Raw genomic sequence first — 23401 nt, 5'->3', positions numbered from 1 at the left:
GAATATGTTGTCGGTTTCCACAAAAACAACTTGGTTTACGGCGGAACTATCGTCATAGACTTTATTGGAGACATCCAGGAGGGCCATGGAAACAGGATCCGGGCCTTGTATCAATCATATGAACATGGGCACTGTTATTGGTTAATGGCTGCATACTCAGCAGAGATTCCTATCAAGTAGCTTTGAGATACCGTGTTTTATATGATATATTATTGGCATAAAAGAAACTCGTTGCGTTTTGCAGTTCAGAGTGACATGGAGTTTGTACTTGTACACAGAATGAAGCCTTTCCTTCATAAAACTAAAGTAAAAATAGGTGTAATCTCTGTTCCGAATCAACTGTAAAATAATATTTACGAATTTGTTAACAGTTGAGTAATTAATAATATTAATATAGGATATTTATATAGCGCACATATTCAGGCAACTAGTGCATGCTCAAGGCGCTGGTATTTTTCCCTCGAACATTGGATGTCAATCTCAACGGCACATCGCATTATCAAATCTTAACTCCCTGGGGATATACAACTCTTGCAGCCACTAGCCGCACCGAGTTATTGTGGCTTTCACATTCTAACGAGGTACCCAATCACAGCTGGGTGGACTGGGACACATAGTCACAGTACTTTGTCCAAGTTCACTGCACGTTGCTGTACCCGCAACTAGGTGTTTGCACGTATTCATGTGGCCACCATCTGGTCATATACCAACGGATTCGTGGGTTCTTTTAAGTGCACAGGGTTGTGTACTGTACACTAGGGGTTGTGACAACACTGAAAGGGTCTGCACACAAAGTTGTCTCCAAGGTTTTTACACCCGGTCACAGGTGGGCTCGATCACGACACCTCAACCTCGCTGGATCACTAGCCTGGCGCCTTAGCCAGCTCGCCCACCGCGAGTAGTTTTATATCACAATGGCCTGCCCCGATCCGACTCGATTATTTACAGACCGCCAAGTACTGTTGATTACAGCTATAAACAACATCCCTTCACGCACATCTCTGTTAAAAGGCAATGAACGTCGAGGATGATTCCCAAACCTGTGACCCAAAGATACACCCTTTGAACTCATTCTTTGATCTAGTGATAACGCCTTTGTTTTACCTATCAGCATGTGTTAACATGTCTTCAAGAACACTCTAAGCCTTGTTCCAAACACCTCCAGAAAAACCCTTTAGCCCCCAAATAGATTTTAAGGAAACAACTAACCGATGAGCTGAAATTGTCTCAGCGAAGTCAGCCATACCCTGGTGCAAAAGAAGTGTTTTTTGCGCCAAAGCTAGCCACTCATTAATCTTTGTAAATGCCAAATACTGCAAGATCAATGGAGTTTGCCACAGGCTTGATTGTTACAATAGACCAAAATGATCACTAGGCAAACGTAAATAAAGGAATCAATAGGATGCCTGTGTAAGCAAATCAAACACCGGCTTAAGGCTGTATAGCGCTGGCTAAACACGGGACTCACAAGACGGGACTTGGACGTCACTCAGAGAGATGCTAGTGCTCATAGCCTCATCAAAGATTGGTCTGGTCATGTTAAACGCTTAGTTACTTTGCACAGTCGTCTGTACAATATACACTACGTTTGTAGTGCTTATCTTCAATTGGGTGAAGTAGAATGTGCGTGTTGGTGAGGATCTGTGTTGTCGGTGTATATAATCTTTGTCATAGCTGAATAATTTTTCAATTATATCTTTTGTTCGGTGAAAGAGAATCAAATGTGCTAATCAATACTGTAACGGATGAAAGGCTGGGGGAGTGTACGTGAGGGCAATGTTGAGATTGAGGCTGCAGGGATTTGGACGTGAGATGAAGCTAAGAGGGCTGGTAGGGGACGAGATAGTAGACTGGGGTAAACATTCTTACTTCTTCAACCGTACGGAATGCAACTCGTCATTCCGGTCCAATGGGGGTGATTGTGAGGTGGAGATAAAATGGGTGTACAATATATTTAAATCGCCTTATATTCTAACACCTCTACAACCGAACGGAAAGCAACTCGTCATTTCTATTCAGAGTAGATGGTTGTGAGATGGGGATAAATTGAAGGTATATATCTTCTGGTTTAATTCTTCCTGCAAGCGTGCGTTGTGCAAGACATCGTTTCTATCTGAAGTAAAGATATAAAGATATATAGAGATATATCTTCTACTGTTCTAACTCCTTCCACAAGCGGCTGATGTTCAACTTGTCATTTCTGTTCGAAGAAGGTGGTTGTGAAGTGGACATAAATTGAATGAACATATAAATCTTCCACTATCCTCCTTTTGTAAGTGGGTGTTGTTCAACTCGTCATTTCTGCCCGAAGTAGATGGTTGTCAGGGAAGATAAAATGAGAGTGAACATGCGTCTTCAATCACTCCACCTCAGTGGAATTCTATGTTAATGTGGTGCCGGGCACACGTAGTCTAATATTCATGAAATGCAGAACCGTCCTCCCTGCTGATCCAGTTCAACACGACCTCATCTGGCAAACACGACCCCATACACAGTTGACCTTTACACCTTTACCCTTCACCAAGTGTGGTCAGTAATAGTTACAAACAGTGTGTTGTAAGCAACATATTTTGTACTCCTCGCATGTTTGATTCTCAATAATAAATTATGTAATACTTCTGAAGAAATTCGAGAAAAAATAACTTCCCTGAGGTACATCTGACTGCCGCTGTTAATAGCTGAAGACGAAGCTAATTTTCATGACCTGTTTGGCCCTGACGTTGGTAAGGTTGTATTATATCGACAATTGTAGTGAGTGAATGAGTTTAGTTTTACGCCGCGTTTAGCAATATTCCAGAAATATCGCGTCGGGGGACATCAGAAATGAGCTTCGCACATTGTACCCAATGGGGGAATAGAACCCGGGTCTTCAGCGTGGCAAGCGAAAGCTTTAACCACTTGGGTAACCCGACCACCATATCGACCATTGTAATGGGTTATCGGCATCCATTGTTATATGTATCGATATGTGCTATCGATATATCGGAGATTCCATAGGTTATTGTATGTCAGTATTGACATTAATATATAACATGGAATTAGACGCCTAATAAACTCATTTGGACCAACGAGAATCAAGCATTCTTCAATGTTGTACCTTGAGAAGTCTATCCCTAATGGCTTGTGAGTCTGAGTGAGGTCCTGGGTGTACAGTGAATATCTTCTGTGGTAGAGCCTGATTCACTCAGTTGTGTTCACGCTTCAGTTTAAGCTTATGTTGGAGAGCAAGGTTTTGGACTCACTGGCGTCTTGTCATCATCCAAGCAGGCCGCTAAATGTGAACGGGCGTCGTTTCAGATTTATGTTCTCATTAAGGAGGTTATTATGGAGATTGGCCTCATTCTGTTCCTGGTATTATTACATCAGGCTGTGCAGATTATGCCTTGCTTGCTTTAATTCATTATGATTACAGGCTGTGTTTGACTTTTTATTATTCTTATTATTCCATCAAAGGGCGCGGGAGGAAACGTGTATTTTTGCTGGAATCTTTTCTCTAAACATTACCATGACAAAGTTGAGTGTGACTGGACTGCGAATATGAAGCTGAAATTCCTCTCCAAGTGAAATATGCTATCATTCACAGAAAGAAGAGTAAATGTTCTTTAAAACATGACGCCAATCGCTCTCGTATAAAGTACAGTTATGTTGGTAAGATTATGGCGATGTTATCTACATAATTAATTGAATGATACTTCAATCCTTTTTCCAATTCCTCTTGGACGTGAAGATTGAAGGTAATATCCTGATTTCCATGTCTAATCGTATAAAATGGTCTGTAATGAAATAGCCATTTATCAATACCCTTGTTTGATCCTTGTCAAAGAATCCAGGCGTTTCTTACAGAACGATTCCATTAATTCAACCCACATCTACACAGATTTACATTACACGTAGACGTATCGGTGCTGTTACTTCGTGTTAGTATAAACACTGTCTATGACAACAATCGTGTCTGGGAAATATTCATACACAATCGGTTTTAAATCATATTTAGAATCGTGAGATGTCGCCACATGCTCGTTTATCTAGGAATACGTGGAAGGGACTCGTATCTTATCGACAAAATGCTCAAAATTAAAGGTACTTTTTTAGATTGTGAAACGAAAATATTTTGTATGCCACACAATGTAAGGTCATAGTTTTTATTTTCATTTATATCCACACACGCACGCACACAGGCGCGCACGCACGCACGCAAACACACTCCCAGCCCCAGACATCCATCCGTTACCGCCAAGGATTTCATTCCATTTGAAGCAGTAGTTTTCTGTTGTTGAGAACATTTTTCTGATAAACAGTTATCCAAACTACAAAACTATTGTTAAAATTACGCTACCGACAGCAACGCAAAATCAGATTCATTTAGATGCACTAATACCAGAAAATCAACAGTCGCAGTGTATAGTTCTCATGTTGTCTCCCCGCGGTAAAATCCAAATCTCATTAGACCCCTGATGAAACTGAAGGCGACCCAGGCCACCCAGGGGCACGTGATCACTTTACGCGAAGATATCCCGCCTCAGCATATCTTATACTTCTTACTTTGTAATTATATTTGGGCGTGTTATATTTGCTCATGCTGGTTTCATTCGGCCTTCCCTACCAGAGACTCCAATAACACCACTCCATTAATGAAATTTCAGAAAATATAAATGGAGTTTGAAAATCGAAAAAAAACCCGAGTGTTAGTTTAGCCAGGGTTAGTAGATACATGAATTAGAAAGAAAATGAGATTTTAATTATTTACCGTAATGTTCCCTCCCTGGAATTATTTCTATCTTGGAATGCAGTTAACAAGTGTTCTGTCTGACAGGAGGACTAGGAATCTCAGACGGGTCTGATCTCATTGCATATTATTGTTCATAAGGCTGCTGAAGATGGTATTTGGTAATTCCACACAATGGTTGCATGGAGAACTGGAACAATTGAAAGTCTATCAGGCCCACTTATCCTGAAGGTACTTCTTAGGATCGCATTATTTACAAGGTAGCTCTGATTGAAATTTAAGCACAATATGGCAGTGACTTTCTTATTTGATGAGGAATATTACGTATGTCATTTGACTGGAGTTCACATAAATATGATCAAAAAAGAATGAATGATACATACTCTGTTTTGTAAAATCCACACCCAATGCATGACGGTCACTCGGGGATTATCAAATCCAAACTGTTTTAATGAAATCTATCCATCTCTCCGTTTAGTATATCAAACCCAAACTTCTATAGGCGTTCGCCTGAATGTTGTCGATTACAACAAGTACTTTGAACCGAGGTTGTGAGGTCGCTTTGACCTTCATTACACTTCTACCAGTCAGGAATAAATGGACTTTTCATAGTGTTCGCCCAACACTGAGGTATCAAGCCACTGTTTAATGTCAATGCCCAAATCAATGCATTTGTACTACAAACTGTGAGTCGATCGGTTGACCCGTGAAGATCAGGGCCTAGATTTTCGAAGCTCTCTTAGCGCTAAGATAGTCGTAAGTTAATGTTAATGGCACTTACGACTATCTTAGCGCCAAGAGAGCTTCGAAAATCTAGCCCCTGGGTTGTGCCGACTAACGTGATCGAGTGGTCCGCCTCGCTGACTTGGTTGTCACATGTTATCGTATCCCAGTTGCGTAGATCGATGCTAATGTTGTTGATCACTGGGTTGTCTGATTCAGACTAGATTATTTACAGACCGCCGCCATACGGCTAGCATATTGCTGGGTGCGGCGTTAAACAACAACCATCCAACCATCGATCGGGTGAACCACTACGCCAGAGAGGAGACTTCAATTGGGTCAAGACTGCGTAACCCATATCATATGAGATCTCTTTTGATATTCATGCACATCACTGACATAAATGATGCATGCCTTTAGATTGCTGTATGTTGGATTTAGACCGACTTGGGGTTAATCAGTATTTGGAACTGTGGCATTTTTTAGCACTGTTCTTATTGTAAAAACTGTCGACACAAGTGAGTGAGATCATGTCCTTGGGTAAACTTGACCAAACACAGATGCTGCTTTAACTTTCTGGAGTATGAGGTAGCCTTGCTCCAAGGAGGAAATCTGTTATTACATTTTTGGGAAATTTTAATTGAAACTATTAATTATTACCTTAGACACTTATGAACATGACTTTAGACCAACGCTGGCTCTGTCTCACGTTCCCTGAACGGCATTATTTTTTTCTTCTGACCAGCCCTTTCTGCAATGCTAAAGCCCTAAATGAAGCAAGTGTAGATTACCTCAGCTTCTGAATCTGCCAACTCACTTGGGCTCCTTTTCAATTTAAATGGGTTTATTTGTTACTATCAAAATTATACATATTCAGGGACTAAACGTGAGCCTAACACATGGTGTGTGTGCCCCATCTGCAGCATATGTATATCGTGCAAGATCACACAAATATGTATGACTCAATGTTCTACACTAAAACGACCTCAAGGAATTGTTGAGTTGTCGCCATGGCAACTGACATTTGACACTCGACACATTCACAAAACTTTTAACATATGTAGTTCTGAAAATGCATCCAGATGTTCAAGAAGAGAACGGCGTGGATCCACAGGCTTTATGTAAGGTCTGCCCCCTTTATGAGTGCACGCAATTCCCCTGGATATGGCTTACTAATGGAACACAATCGCACATGCCTGCTATCAAAACACACCGTCAAATATTGCCTCTTTATTACATGTGCAAGTAGGGCTTGCGGCACCATAAAGGCTCACTAGTTCTGGTTCTAAGGATTATCTTCTTGATACAGTGGACCCTGATTAATCAGGACATTATCATCCTGACATCGTCTCGAATATAGGAGTAACGTCCCAGAGGAAGAGACAGAGGGGCGAGCGTGAGGGGGAAGCTAGGAGAGAGAGAGAGGGGGGGAGAAGCGAGAGAGTGAGGGGAAGCTAGGGGGAGAGAGGGGGGAGCTAGGGGAGAGAGGGGAGAGAGAGGGAACAAGAGTCAGGGGGAAGCTAGGGGAGAGGGAGAGAGAGAGGCTGAGAGAGGGGAGCGAGAGTGAGGGGGAAACTAGTGTAGAGAGACAGAGAAGGGAGGGAGGGAGGGGGAGGGCTGAGCGAGACAAAGAGAGAAACAGTGAGAGAGACACACACAGAAAGAGAGAGGGGGGAGGGGAGAGAGAGACTTGCGACACCCCTCGCCGTCCATCCTGCTCACATAAATTACGCTTGATACAAACTTGCGACCCTTGCTCTGATGATCGATCTCTTTGACCAGAATAACGAACGAATGCTCCAGATAGTCATACGTGACTCTTTAGTGCAGAGCAAATTTGCAATTCAAGCTGGAAGTGGTCGAACGGTCCAGGAGGGTGTTAACAGTCACAGGAATACCATACTATTCATCCAAACCCGCACAATCCAAATATCGGCTGTAAAGACGTGACGTGCCCTCGCATTGCGCAAAGGCTTGATGCTAACATTGCCACAGGAACTTACTGGTTCTACAGCTGAATATATATGAAAGAAATATTTGAGTGTGATTATAGGATAACGTGATGACAGAATGAGAAGTGCTAACATTCCCTCTTCCATGCATGTGTTAGGACGTCTTCAGCGATCTCAAAAACTGAATTGAGCTAGGGCATGCCCCCCTATTTCTTATATTATTTACATTACAAAGTCGTTAACTTTACAAACATCCGTCCACATACAAAGGTTGTTTGTGGTGAATGCATGTGGTGACTCAAATCTAAACGTTTTACATTAGAGTGAGTTAGTTGGGTTTTACCCCGCTTTTAGCAACATTCCCGCAACACCAGTAAGAGACTTCACACATTGTACCCATGGGAGTGTTTCATTAGAGATAAAAATCAATATGTAGTGTATGGAAATATATACATATGTTACACGCATTCCTTTGTGCATTTGACACGTTCCCCGTGCCTCGATCGCCATTTAGATATCGTACTAGCCAGGTCGTTAAAAACAGAAATATGTAAATGATAATTTCAGGCGTACTGCTATTGTGTTGTCGTTCCACCAATTACCTTATTGCTGACAAGAACAATGTAATTATGAGTACCCCTAATCTGGTGATGGTTTTAATTAACGTAGTCTGACATCAAGTCAAGATGTCATCTCACGACATGTAGTGGACCCATTAACCGACGGCAGATAGTGTTATTACCGTGGCTTGTATAGTCAGGCAAAATGACACGACAATTTCCTTTTTTTGTTCTCTGACAATTGAGGGTATTTTGGTTGGAGGGCTTCAATCATGCTAATCTAAAATGTTCCCTGATACAAAGTCGGACTCGGTATCCACAATGCTGGACTTGGTTTTTTATAATTGATGTGAGGAAACTTGACATTACGAACGTGCTCGTTCCGGAGAATTAATACACTTACATTTCCCATTGAAGCACTGAAGACCTTTTCACACAGTTACGTTCAAATATCCACTGCAGCGTAGCGCAATTCTATTTTAATAGTATACCTTGGGCCCTGGACTTCTCCTTTGATATCTCTGTCTGTCTTCATTCCAATCAACACAGAATGCGAATAATCTTATTCTACTTGTTCGCTTTGTTTGTTTGTTTAACGCCGCACTCAGCAACATCCCAACCATATGGCGACAGTCTGTTAATAATCGAGTCTGGACCAGACAATCCAGTGATCAACATCATGAGCGTCGATGAGTTGGGATACGATGACATGTGTCAACCACGTCAGCGGGCCTGACCACTCGATCCCGTAAATCGCCTCTTATGCCAAGCATGGGTTCATAAAGACCAATTCTAACCTAGATCTTCACGGGTCTACTTGCTTATTTAAATCAGCAAAGACTAAGTTATGTAGCGAATGGGTCCAATGTAACTGTCATAATAGCTTGGATATTTAGTACAAACTTTCTCGAAGATGATTTCATTATCATGATATTTCACAAGAAACTGAATGGTAAAGGGAACAATAGAATTGTCAATCAAGTTCAATCTGAGCCAAACCTTAGAAGCGTTAAATCGCCGAAAGACTAAGCAGTGCCAAAACAGAAATATGATACCCGTTTCAAATACACCAACATCAACTCGTCATTACTTCAGTCATCTTCCGTCATCATCAAGCATGTTTGTGTATGTTCTTTGACATGGCAGTGTGTTGTCTTTGGCCACCTAAGTAAAGTGTGTTTTGGTTTCAGGATACCACACGTCCAGTGCCTGTCCACAACCGAATCAGTTGGTCAAGGACGTACAGAAATGCCTCGGGAGTATGATGACGTTCGTCAACGCAGACAAGGACGATAGGTGGTCAAAATGCCCGTAGGTATTTCCGTTTGTAAAGTTATAGCGTTAGGTGGGGGGTAGATAGAGTAGGATTGGCGTGTCTTTGAATCACATACAAAATGAGAATTTATGAATGTCAGCTTCTTTATTATGAGGAACACACTGTTTCTGTGTATATTCTTACTGATGAAGGAGTATGTTTTTACTCGGAAACACCGTTTTCTTCATGATAAAAAAGTGGATATCCCTACATTCTGACCTGTTATTGCAGGATTGTTGAGAGTCTCGTTGGAAGGGTGTGGCTTGCCTTGGAACAGATTGTCTGCAACCTGTGTAGTGTGAGCATGTTGTAGGGTGTGTTGTGCCACAGGTGGTGAGGGTGTTGTAGGGTGTGTTGTGTGTGTCACAGGTGGTGTGAGAGTTGTGGGGTGTGTTGTGTCACAGGTAATGTGGGTGTTGTAGGGTGTGTTGTGTCACAGGTAATGTGGGTGTTGTAGGGTGTGTTGTGTCACAGGTGTTGTGGGTGTTGTAGGGTGTGTTGTGTCACAGGTGTTGTGGGTGTTGTAGGGTGTGTTGTGTCACAGGTGGTGTGGGTGTTGTAGGGTGTGTTGTGTCACAGGTGATGTGGGTGTTGTGGGGTGTGTTGTGTCACAGGTGGTAATGTGGTTGTTGTAGGGGTGATGTGTGTTGTGTCACAGGTGATGTGGGTGTTGTGTTGGTCACAGGTGTGTGGGTGTTGTGGGTGTGTGTTGTGTCACAGGTGGTGTGGGTGTTGTAGGGTGTGTTGTGTCACAGGTAATGTGGGTGTTGTGTGTGGGTGTTGTGGGGTGTGTTGTGTCACAGGTGGTGTGGGTGTTGTAGGGTGTGTTGTGTCACAGGTGGTGTGGGTGTTTGTTGTGGGGTGTGTTGTTGTCACAGGTGGTGTGGGTGTTGTAGGGTGTGTTGTGTCACAGGTGGTGTGGGTGTTGTGGGGTGTGTTGTGTCACAGGGTGTTGTGGGGTGTGTTGTGTCACAGGTAATGTGGGTGTTGTAGGGTGTGTTGTGTCACAGAGTGTGTGGGTGTTGTAGGGTGTGTTGTGTCACAGGTGTGTGTTGTGTGTGTTGTGTCACACAGGTGGTGTGGGTGTTGTAGGGTGTGTTGTGTCACAGGTGTTGTGGGTGTTGGTGATGTGGGTGTTGTGGGTTGTGTTGGTGTGGGTGTTGTAGGGTGTGGGTGTTGTGTGTGGGTGGGTGTGGTCAGGTGTGTGGTGTAGGGTGTGTGGTGTGTTGTGTCACAGGTAATGTGGGTGTTGTAGGGTGTGTTGTTGTGTCACAGGTAGGGTGTGGGTGTTGTGGGGTTTGTTGTGTCACGGGTAGAGTGGGTGTTGTGGGGTGTGTTGTGTCACAGGTGGTGTAGGCGATGTTGGTTTGTCTTTTTTCTGTTGTGCCGCATGTGGTGTATCTCTTGGCGTGTGTTGTGCCACAGGTTGTGTTGGTATTGCCACACTCCCCAATATTCCAGCTATATGGCGGCAGTCTGTAAATATTATGGTGTCTGGGTAGTGTCTGGCATCCAATGTTCAACAGCATGAGCATCGATCTACGCAAAGGGCATACGATGACATGTTTCATCGAGCCTGACCTCCCGATCGCGACAAGCACGGGTTGCTGAAGACTAATTCTAAGGCGGATCTACACGGTCGTGAGACAGAAAGGACGTGTTTTTGCAGGATATATTGCGATCGTAGAGCGGTGTGTTATAAGGTGGATTGTGATGAAGATTGTTACATGGATGCCGCCGTCTGTACTGTGACTGTATGTTTGGTTATCGGATCTAATGAGAAGGTGTGAGAGTGTATGATGCGCATTAGCTAACATTTTCCATCGACAACATGGCTGCTGCACTGTACGGTTAAGATGTGAGAAATCTGTCTTGTTTTGTCTCCTCCCCAACAACAGGGCGTAATTTACGGAATTGCCCAATCCGCGAATTACGCATGATATTTGCGTAATCCGCGAGAATGGGCGAAGCTCTGTCCAAACCCTCTCATTACGCAATAAGTAGTGCTCATTCCCGTGGATTGAGCAATTAACTAATCTGCGTAATCCCATAGATTGAGCAAGCTGAGTTTGTATACATGTATTAAAGGAGAATACTAACGAATCCAAAACTTTTCATAGGGTAAAGGCATTCTAAAAGTCACCTTCCCTGATTAAAATTGAACAAAAAGTTTGGGTTCTAGGGGGTGACATCTGATTATCAAAACCTTTTGGGCTCATTCCAAGGGATTACGCAGTGAGGCGTGCCCAATCCGCAGATTAAGCAAGCAAGGTCGCGGTTGACGGGAATGGGGCAATACCTTTGCGTAGTTCGCGGTTTGGGCAATTGCGTATATTACGCACGAGACATACATCCTGCACCGAGGATACACTCATTGTATAGGTGTGGTTACTGATGCTGCATGTTTATTATTCTATCCATCCCTAGTTGAGTGTAATCTTAATGTGGCATCTCAAGGTGCTCGGATGTCTTAAAAACATATGTATTTTTTGTGCTTATATGAACATTCGAATTTACATCACCACCATTTTCTGCGCTGTATTCCACCGTGGGCGGCGACAAATGTCGACTGCAGCTGTTGGTATCAGATGACTCAAACAAAACCCCTTTTATACAATTAGAGCTAGCACGCGAATATTCCATTACGGTTGTGAAAAACTACAGACTTGTTTCATAATTCCAGATCAGGAAATTTATTCATTAATTGCATTCATAGCCATATTTGGTTCCTAATGCGTTATAGACTTGAAGTGTGGCCTCGTCCTAGCTGGCACGAGTGTATTCTTCCCCATGAATGTTTGGCTCATATTCTCATTTTCACGTACAGAAGGGATATTTAGAAAGAAAACACCATTAGTAATTAAATTCACATATTATTTTTCCTGAAATCGGGAAAGCGTGGCAAATCGGAGAAAATCTTCACATTACCAGTTTTATTGCTTTTTCTTTTTCCCTTTGCTGATGTGCTAAAGTGTTCCCATTCGTTACACTGACTTTACTCATGCAGGCCAAAACGTATTTTCACATTATGCAGCAATAACACTCCTCAAGCATCATCTGGCGCCAGAAACAATGTTTTGATTTTCTACTGAACGCATTGCCTGATGATGGTTTCCTGAGGCCTGATGATGGTTTCCTGATACCTGATGAAGGTTTGCTGATGCCTGACGAAGGTTTCCAATGTTAAATATCTGAAGAAGGATAGGCAATATTCTGCATCAGTCAAAGTTGATAAACAAGTTACTGACTGAACGTCACAATATGTTGATGCAGGTTCCATTAAACTAGTGTGAGATGAGCTTAATGAAGAAAACTTCCGAAACTGTGAAAGCTGTGAAAATAACCTTGTATTGACCACCAGCCATTTTCATCAGTTGCTTTAAATTTTTATTTTTATTTATTACTAAACGGAGGGTTATGTTTGCTTTGTCATATTCAGCATACTCGCCTGGGCATGACGACGGTCTAAAAATAATGGAACAGACAATCCAATGATTAACATCATTACGATTAACAACGGTTGACGCAATTTGGACACTATGATTTGATACGAACCAATCGGATAACCAACGGTGACCCCTTAGATCGCCTCTAGTGACAAGGATAGGTTACAGGGAACCTATATTTTACCCGATTCCCCCACTCAGTGTTTACGACAGGTAGCCAGTGGTATAAGGTAGATCTGTAGTTGCCATATATGGTCCGGATCGAGTGGTCAGGCTCGCTGATTTGGTTGACACATGTCATCGTATCCCTGTTGTGTAGATCAATGTTCATGCTGTTGATACCTGGATTGTCTGGTCCAGATCCTATTCTTTACAGACAGCCGCCATATAGCTGGAATATTGCTGAGTGCGGCGTAAAGCTAAACTCACTCACTCACTCCCATATATGGTTGTGGTCATTTTCTAGAAAATACGGCGCAACCCATGGTCCAAAATGGTCTCTCAGCACAAGAGATTGGCAGCTTCCGTAGGCCCACGGGAATTATATATGGCTTTTACAAGCTAACGGGTTTCATAGGCTCACGGGTTTCACGGGTGTTGCTGGCTTGAAGGTTTGACAGCCTCATAGATTTTACAGGGTTTCACCAAACTTGGATACCATTCCTCATTTTTCTTACTACACTTGCCTTTCAGTGAATACCTTAGCCATGACATCCACCTTACTTCACTGAAAGCTTCGATCATACTTTGTTATTCACGGTGTCACTCAGTTACATCTCCCGGTAGGATCAACAAGACCTCTTTACATAATACACCATCAGATCTCTTTACATAATACACCATCAGATAACAATGTGAGAGTCGACCCAGTGTAGTTTCCCGACAAAGGCGTCAGTTTCTCAGTGATCAATGTTCAATCCTTCCCTTATGTCTCTGCTACACCCCGGAGGAAACGTAAAGCATCCAACCTTCAAAACACTGGAACAGGTTTCCGCAGTTAACATTTAAAAAGACACACGCAATTATTGACAAAACACCAGAAACCCCCGGTATCCATTATCTTTAGCGTGTTTGGATAAATATCCGTTTTCATTAAACCGGCGTTTGTAGCCTTTGTCCTATTGACGTTTGACCGTGTGATCTGCTCCGACGTGGGTATATTGTAGGGACGCACTTCATGATCAATAACGGGACGGTGCCACCATCTCAGCAAATGAAAGAGGAAGAATGTCATGTTTTTAAACGAAGTCGATAGCTTGTGATGAAGTTTTAAGGACGCCTTCAAGCAGATTGACAGCTTCAACAGATCTTTCAGCAGCAGGTGGTCCTTGCCGTGTTAAACTATTGAGGAGGCGCTGACATTGTTATTGTGGCATGTCCACTTATCAGGAATAATGCAATCTGGCATTAAGACATCAGATCAACTAATAGCAATGTTATAATTAAATCTGCAAATTTCATTCAAATGCCGCATCATCTCTGGGGAAAGGAATGAAGGTTTCATGATATTTGATGATATTGAAATGCACTATTATCGAAATGAAATTAAGTCCTCAAAACCACTGGATGCATTCATACTTCGGTTAACCTACAATGATGATATAACGTATTATGGTTGGCATTTATAAAAGTTAGTACCCTTTAGACTGACATCTATTCTCTGAAATGAACATATTTTACAGGAAAAAACGTGTTTCTCTAGGAGCCCTTCGTTTTGTGGTAATCTAGACTTGCCACATATTTTCGACTTGCATGGCTTGCACTGGGTATATTGGTCTGTATGACAGTTACCCTTTGTGTTTGATGAAAACAAAGTTCGGTACACTGTGTGTTCAAACCCTTTTCTCGACACGGTTTACAGTGATTGGTGATTGGTGCGAATCTCATTCTGTGGATGCCCCACGTCCCATCACGCACGCGCACGCACGCACACGCACACACACACACACACACACACACACACACACACACATTAGGGCACAAACAACATTACACGCACGCGGTCATAGCTGCTACTACAAGAGTGCTCTCCCTACTCACGCCAAAACTTTGCCTTTGTGTCAGGTACAAATCCGTTGTTTACAACAATTCACATCAAAGCATGTACTTTGGTTTAGAACAAAGCCAAAGGTGGAGCAGCTAAAGCAAAGAAAATCCCTTGTCTACGTTAAGACAGTGATTGTTCTCGTAAACACAAAACACATCACCTATCACGTATTAAACACTGTTAGTCGGAGCATTTAATGATCTCAGCTTAAAGCTGGTGACACAGACACTATACCCTAGGTCAGTAGAGTATAGTTCAATAGTCTTCCAGACTAATATCCTCTGACTTGGTAAGACTACCTCTTGGGAAGGGAAGCTAGTCTAGCCCTTTCATGACAGAATGTTGTGCTTGGTTCTCCAGAAATCTGAAGGATGGCATCGACTGTGTGGACGACATCCTGGACGCCTGCAAGGATAACCCCGCTCTCCGGGGACAGTACGACATGCTGAAAGACAGGATGGCACAGAGTCGGAAGGACTTCGAATTATACTGTAAGTATACTCAGTGTAAGATGTTCGTTTCAGCTACAATCCTACATTTGATAATAATGGTTCGTTAGATTTAACCTGTACAAGTTTTGGGAACCACGCATGCGCAGTGTATATGTATCCATGCGGTTATGCCGCCGAAAGTGGATTTCACCTGACGAAGGGGCAAGGAATAGACCAGAAACGTTGTGATATACAATAAAGAAGAAGTTGTCATCCATAATATTTGCGTTTTAGTGGAATACAGTTGAGAGGAGCCCACCATCGTGTCTTGTACATGCCCACGCAATACAAAACACTCAGGGTTTGAGTTTGTGACAAATAACGAAAGTACGTTTACTGACTGCCTGTAATGAGGAATTATTGTCTCTTCCTCGATAATGTGTAGAGAATTCAAAACGAATGAGTATTAGCTTATGTTATCACTTTCCAGCCTCCACGAAACGAGCGATTGTAAAACTGAAACGAGCGATTGTAAAACTGTAACCGTTTCCAAAGGAAATGAAATCCGTTTTAGAACAAAACCTCTTTGTTTTCTGACGCACACTGACAAAAGTATATCTTATTCAATGCCATTTGAGATATAATACCCAGGATGTGGACATTGTAATGTGGCATCAAATTACAAAATGGTTTTCATAGGAAAGTCTACACCAAGCTGAAATAGAAACGAATTAGTTCCTCGTCAAATCGTCAAAAACAGATATGATCACATCCATACTAGGAGCTTAATATTGTTTAATGCAATGCGTTTAAAGTAATAATTGTTTGAAATGTAGTGGCAGAATATCTAATATTTTTTCGACAGTCTGAAGTATAATTAGTTTATTCATCAAAAGAATATCAAGTGGTCGATCTCTTAGATCGTGTTCGTAATTTCATCTTTCTTTTGGGGGTCATTACAAAATCTTATAAGTCTTCCAGTTAAGTTGGATTCACAGTATACAGATCTTACAACAAAGTAAAAGATAATTGCGATTGAAGATGAGGGCTGATGCGTGAATAGGGATGAGTTTTGACATCAGCATCAATTCAATGAATAGACATGTGTCTGCAATGCTCTATTTAGTTGCAAATCAATCTTACTTTAGTGTAAAAGAGGAAAACTGTTTCAATCTATAGAGTGCTCGAAGGTTACTACGACCCATGGTCAAGCTGCATCTCCATCAAATTAGCCTGAAGAGAACCCACTCCCATGGGAACACCATTTGTCAATCTGACACAGAATCAAGGGCAGCAATAGCCGCCGCTGTAGTTCAGCTGACCAGTCCATCTATCTGAGCTGCATGTTATTTCATTCTCCACACCATTAACTTGATTATAATTTATAAGTAGTCAAGTTGGCCATTTTATACACTTGGAGAAAGCAGAACTACTGTGTGACTTATATATTTACCCAATTCCCGTGTTCGAATATTTCTATATAAACAGTCACACCTTTCCTGGTGATGTTACAAGGATGGCACAATGGGAAGATGTATTTGATTACACACACTATCGTACATATTTATATACATTTTCAAACTAAAAAACATATATATGTTTTGATCATTATTCACCATATCGGGATGTGTTGAAATGTCCTACCCGTGAAGTCATCAGTGATATATAAAGCCACACCTTTCTAAATGATTTGTTTGTTAGTGTGTTGTGTAACGCCGCACCCAGCAGTATTCCAGCTATATGGCGGCAGTAAAATAATCGAGTCTGGACCAGACAATCCAGTGAACATCTGTATTGATTTGTTTCAGGTGGCAGCGTTGGAATCGCCTCAAGTATGTTCCTGATAGTTTTCGCTTGTTTATCGTCACTGTGGTTTAGCAACACCCACATGTGAACAGTGCCTGACAAAACAGCATCTCTTGAATGCCTTAACCACGAAACCTTCAGGGATAATACAGTCCAATCACCTACCATGTTCGCACCGGAAGATTTGTCTTCCACTTCGCCTGAATGCTTTGGCTTGTATGGCAATGTCCCGGACTGAGATATGTCTTAACTCACTCCGGGGCAATGCTCAAATGATATCTGATTGACATCTTTGCTTAACTTTATCACGCATTTCATTGCACCATCTTTCGTCTTACTTGTTCTGACCCTTAGATTTAGACAATGGATCCTGTTTTCTTTCTCTTCAGTTAGAGTTTTGTCAGGAGGTTCAATGGTTTAGGTTTTGTTACTGTGCAGCATTATACCGTTAGGTTCATATCCCGCACTCTTATTGGTTAATCAACACCTGGCCTGTGTTCGGGTGTTTCACCAAAATTGGAAACGTGTTCTTTATGCGTAACTCTGTGTTTCGCTGTCTCATTCATCTGACACGTCACAGCTGAACATGGTCCATGACGACTACTTCTAACACGTACATCGGAGTGTTGGGACGCCCGACGCAAACCACATTGATGTTGGATTTCAAACCATAGAATTAACTCCATACTTGTACATAAGTACATACCCGTGTGTTGAATAAGATAGCGCTTTATGTCAAAAGTAAGGACAGTATTTATGTGCATGTCTTTTTATATTGGTAAGTGTTACGATTGCAGAGACTGGTTAAAAAGCAACAGGAATATTAGATGAGTTCAACTTAGTCGAATGCCAATCCAAAAAGATAACGGGTCAAGAGCAAGGGTGTCTTGCTTGATGTAAGACCAACGTTGTAGGCTTCTGTACAACAAGCTCCATTTACCCATCGCCACGAACATGCGTGTCACAAAATGAATAATGAAAGTATTGTCAGAGCACAGTATTCTTCGTAAGGACATTATTGTGATCAAATACTCAAGCGACTATGCACATATGTGTTGTCATGATAAAGAACTGATGTACGCCTCTTAATCATGTGACGAAACCTTGATGACGTGACTCGCTAGGCTGACTAGATATATGTGCTCGGGTTGATATAAGGATAGATGGTTCCTATGTCTGTCTGTGTCAGTTCCTTATACAGCTTCAAACATGTACAGGAAGCATCGCTTTATTAGAAGTGTTATAACAGGAACCACGGACATTTAAATATTGGGTATGATTAGGACTGGCATTGGATATGGATGGTTCCATGCATGTCAAAATGGTCGCCAAAAGTTATTATAACAATAACTAGAGGGTTGTGGGTGGGGTGCATAAAAAAATAATTTTGATTTTTTTTCAGGGACTGGTCAATTTTTACGAAGGTGGGTGGCTGGAGCATCATGGCATTTTGTTACATTATGTTTTTCTTTTGGGAGGGGTCACATGGGATTTTTTAACATCAATTGGAGGGAAAAAACAAAATAATATAAAATCCCCCACCAGTAAAAACTTACCAGTCCTTCTGTTCTGTAAGCAATGAGATTTCATTGCAAGACTAACGTTTTGGTCAAACCTATCTCTATGTTATGGTTTGACTATGATGTGAATTATGTTACCTTTTATACAATCGTGTACCATAGCCCATAGATGTTACATCGTCGTTGCAACTGGCATGTGATAATCGTCTTCCAAGTGTTCAATGGGTTTCTTTATACAATGTAAGTGTATATGTGTGTTCCAATAAAGACCTTTAATATTCGTAATTTAGCTTTTATCTTTGCAAGTTGATGTTTAAGAGTTGCTGCTTAAGATGAGCGAACCTGAACTTGTGTCTGACCTAACGACATGACCTTATTCTTGTGCACCCGCTTTCAACCCACTGTCCACTGTAGTATGACCACTGTCTGTTGGGTAGATACGCTATATATTTGCGATTACATTTCAAAAGGTGGTCAGAAAATGAATGAAATTGTCACTAATGTTAAATGATTGTCACAATCTGTGGATTAAGGTTTTTATATCTTGCCAAAACAGACATTTCCCAGAATTACCTTCGACCCATATTGTCACGGGCATATATGTATTACATATACATATACGTACATATACATGTATACATTATGTTAAATAACCTGGACCAAGCTGCATACATAATGTGACAACTCCATTGCCATTTTCTCATAGGGATGTCAACGAAGTTACAATTGGGAGGTCTGGTGGTAGTTGGGGGCCTTTTGAAGATCTATTCCCTGTGGAAAATCAGAAACCTGGCTTACAAGATACATGTCCTGTGTGTGTACCCCCAGAGGGCGCCATGTACTGCAAAGAGCCACGCAATACCGACATAAAACTTATTTGAATTAAAAGTTGCTTCCATAGGACTTTTGTACCTTAAAAACAGCTTCTATTTTGAATTATTGCTTTTTCTGCAAAATCCGCGTCTGGGTAGAATTGCACCTCATTATTTCAAAAGTGTGCCATTGGCTGAGGATGTCGCGGTAACCAGACACATCTCTCCACGCCCTGCGTGTCTTCAGAGAGACATTCTAAGTTTAACCTGCTTCGTATTACACAATCGTTTCATTCTAAGTATTGAAAAGCATTAACATCATGTGGGAGTGGATTCGAAACATCCTTTCAGCGCTAAGGACAGTGGTTCAAGAATCAGGACCACCAGGGTCAAGCTGGTTCTCTATCCAATTACCCTAAAGCGTACTCCCAATGGGATGATCCTTCCTACAACCTGACCTTGACCTAAAGATCCAAATTGAGTGACTATTTCCCTCAGTAGACTCATCTATCTGCCCAAACTTAATTGGCTCCGTTTTGTGAGCCGTACATCATTTCCCATGCTATGAATGGGCCCGGAAAATGCTTTGAACTATTTCAGTGCATCTTGATAGCTAGTTTGGGCGTTAATATTCTCAGCAAGACGAGGCACAACGTCCTCTGCCATTCCTCGTTCACGTGCTGGCATCCCTGTCGCAGATTCAGCTGTGCCACATCTTTAAGACAAATCGAACCTAAGAGTTGACTCACGGAACATCGATATAATTATCCCCCAGAACAAAACTGCACATGACTCGGGAGTTTTTTTCCAATACGTACGTGGATGTTACTGATTATTCTAGCAAAGATCGTCGTGACACATCAGGTTTCTTCTTTCAAGGCAGGACTTTTTCGGCCGTTAATCACGTTAATGATCAAGTAATGTGATCGCATTTGTATCTTCTTGGATAGCCACGTTCTTATTTCATCAATACTCAATGTCCCTTTTCTTGTGGATTGCCCAAAGTAGGACAATGCCAGGTAAAGCCATGAGCACGGAAATCTAAACATGAAACATATTGGGAGAAATAAGATTTCCTGTACGTGTCACCTTATTCAAAACACACATACACAGATCAGACAGGCTACGTTAAGATATACATCTAGTCAATTACCACAGCACTGAAGAGATGTTGATTTCTAACTGAAGCCATATTTATGTTGCAGGCGGAAGGACCTCCAGTATGTTCCTGATTGGTTTCGCTTGCTTACCGTCACTGTGGTTAAGAAACATCCACATGTGAACAGTGCCGACAAAACAGCTTCCTTTCCCTGTTGAATGCCTTAACTATCAAACCTTCAGGGATAAGACAGTCCAATAAGTACCATCTTATCTTGGAAGGTCTACCTTCCGTTCCACGTGAATACTTTTGTTAACCTTTACATCATCCTATTTCATGCCAGTTTTTTCATTCACGTATTCTGCCAAACTGGTTAGACAAAGACCATGTATAGGTGTTCATGTATATGTAGAGCTTCAATATGTAGGGCAGTGACCTTCGTGTACATCTATACATGGACAGCAAATGTATATACAAATTAATATACACACGCATACCAACATTCATAACCTATTTCAGGTCTGGGTATTAAAATGGCACTGTATTTGGCTGAGCTATAATGGTTGATTGTGTTGGTATCGCTGACTTTGTGAAATAAATGAAGCTATTGACATACCTCCGCATCATTCAAAGACATGTAAGAAGAAGCATCATAATTGAAGAAGGTGTGAAATAATGATTGGCTAAGATTAACATTACGGACGCCATGATCTGAGCGGAACTCAATGAGTGTGTTGAAGAATAAAGAATAAGTTACATCTGGACCAACAACTGAGGTAGTTCTATAAGTATACACGTGGACATTATATCGTATCAAATGCTGACTATGCACAAATGTCTTGTTAAGAGAGGATGTTCGCTCTTGTCGAACTGTAACGTTTCTAGATATATAGATACTAATGTGTGATGTGGTAAATTGTGAGTGGATGGTCATAGTGTATACTGTAGTCAGTATGTTTGCAGCTTTAAATTTGTACAGGAAGGGTAGCTTGCTGAAACTGAAGAAACTTGAGAACATATGGTTGAAAGTATTTTTCATTGCAATGTTGATATGTGAACATCTCGATGTTATTGTCTGACTATGATGTATATTCCCGACCTTTTATACAACCATGTATCATTTTTGTTAGGTCGATAATTGTCTTCCAGTTGTTAAATGTGATTCTGTAAATGTAAACAATGTTAGTACATATGTCTGTTCCAATAAAAATCATTAATATTCGTAAACCATCTCAATGTTTGCAAGTTGTCATGATATGGAGACTAGCCTTTTGATTCACGACGAAACTGACAATTTATAAACGACATTTGTTTACATGGAACTGATCTGATTATTTAAACTCGAGTGCTGTAACTTGGTATGAAATACACGACGTTCACATGGGATTCAGGCTGTAGTGTCGTAGATGGAAGTCGGCATTGTATACATGACGTTCACGTGGGATTCAAGCTGCAGTGTCGTAGATGGAAGTCGGCCTTCTATACATGGCGCTCACGTGGGATTCAGGCTGTAGTGTCGTAGATGGAAGTTGGCATTGTATGCATGACGTTCACGTGAAATTCAGGCTGTAGTGTCGTTGATAGAAGTTGGCATTGTATGCATGACGTTCACATCAGATTTAGGCTGCAGTGTCGTAGATAGAAGTCGGCTTTGAATCCATAACGTTTAGGTGGGGATTCAAACACTCGTCCTGAAGATAGAAGTAGATAATATATGTACAGCTTCACTGTCAAGGTACCCGTAAAGATCCGGATTGGAATTGATCTTCAGTAACCCATGCTTGTCGTAAGAGGCGACCAACGGTGGCCCAGCATTTCGGTAGCCGAAAACGAGGACGATAAAGTTATTATATATACTTTTCTCGGGACAGCAGCTTTATAGCAGTACAAGTGAGTGAGTTTGGTTTAACGCCGATGAAAGCAATATGTCAGCAGTATCAAGGCGGGGACACCTGAAACGGGCTTCACGGAATATATTTTGGTCGGTGTTCAGTGTGACGAGCGTACGCTTAAACCGCTACGTTTAACAAATGCCCTGTCTTAAACAGAAGTCGGTATTGTATACATGACGTTCGTGCGTGATTCATACTATAGAGTCGTAGACAGAACTCGGTATTGTATACATGAGGTTCGTGCGTGATTCATGCTACAGAGTCGTAGACAGAAGTCAGTATTGTATACATGACGTTCGTGAGTGATTCGTGCTATAGAGACACAGACGAAGTCTGTATTGTATACATGACGTTCATGAGTGATTCATGCTATAGAGACACAGACAGAAGTCTGTATTGTATACATGAGGTTCGTGAGTGATTCGTGCTATAGAGACACAGACGAAGTCTGTATTGTATACATGACGTTCGTGAGTGATTCATGCTATAGAGACACAGACGAAGTCTGTATTGTATACATGACGTTCGTGAGTGATTCATGCTGTAGAGACACAGACGAAGTCTGTATTGTATACATGACGTTCGTGAGTGATTCGTGCTATAGAGACACAGACGAAGTCTGTATTGTATACATGACGTTCGTGGGTGATTCATGCTGTAGAGACACAGACAGAAGTCTGTATTGTATACATGACGTTCGTGCGTGATTCATACTACAGAGTCGTAGACAGAACTCGGTATTGTATACATGACGTTCTTGAGTGATTCGTGCTACAGAGACACAGACAGAACTCGGTATTGTATACATGACGTTCGTGAGTGATTCGTGCTACAGAGACACAGAGAGAACTCGGTATTGTATACATGACGTTCGTGAGTGATTCGTGCTACAGAGACACAGAGAGAACTCGGTATTGTATACATGACGTTCGTGAGTGATTCGTGCTACAGAGACACAGACAGAACTCGGTATTGTATACATGACGTTCGTGAGTGATTCATGCTACAGAGACACAGATAGAAGTCGGTATTGTATATATGACGTTGGTGAGTGATTCGTGCTACAGAGACA

General features: G+C 41.7%; 1 protein-coding gene across 1 annotated transcript in view; it reads left to right on the top strand.

Moving 5' to 3' along the window:
- The window catches only part of LOC124262445, a 35858-nt gene extending 14194 nt beyond the window's left edge, over positions 1 to 21664 (top strand). Inside the window, exons 2-5 of the mRNA XM_046696933.1 lie at positions 9152 to 9272; positions 15130 to 15260; positions 17009 to 17032; positions 20544 to 21664. Of these exons, the coding sequence (XP_046552889.1) occupies positions 9152 to 9272; positions 15130 to 15260; positions 17009 to 17032; positions 20544 to 20620 (353 nt within the window). The 3' untranslated portion in view covers positions 20621 to 21664. The remainder of the gene's footprint in view (positions 1 to 9151; positions 9273 to 15129; positions 15261 to 17008; positions 17033 to 20543) is intronic.
- Positions 21665 to 23401: the final 1737 nt, after the last annotated feature.

This window comes from Haliotis rubra, unplaced genomic scaffold (assembly GCF_003918875.1).
Source record: "Haliotis rubra isolate DU_JTF1 unplaced genomic scaffold, ASM391887v1 Scf84, whole genome shotgun sequence".
In the NCBI taxonomy this organism is placed as follows: domain Eukaryota; kingdom Metazoa; phylum Mollusca; class Gastropoda; order Lepetellida; family Haliotidae; genus Haliotis; species Haliotis rubra.
Note: the sequence above shows the minus strand (reverse complement) of the source record. Positions and strands in the feature narration are given on the sequence as shown.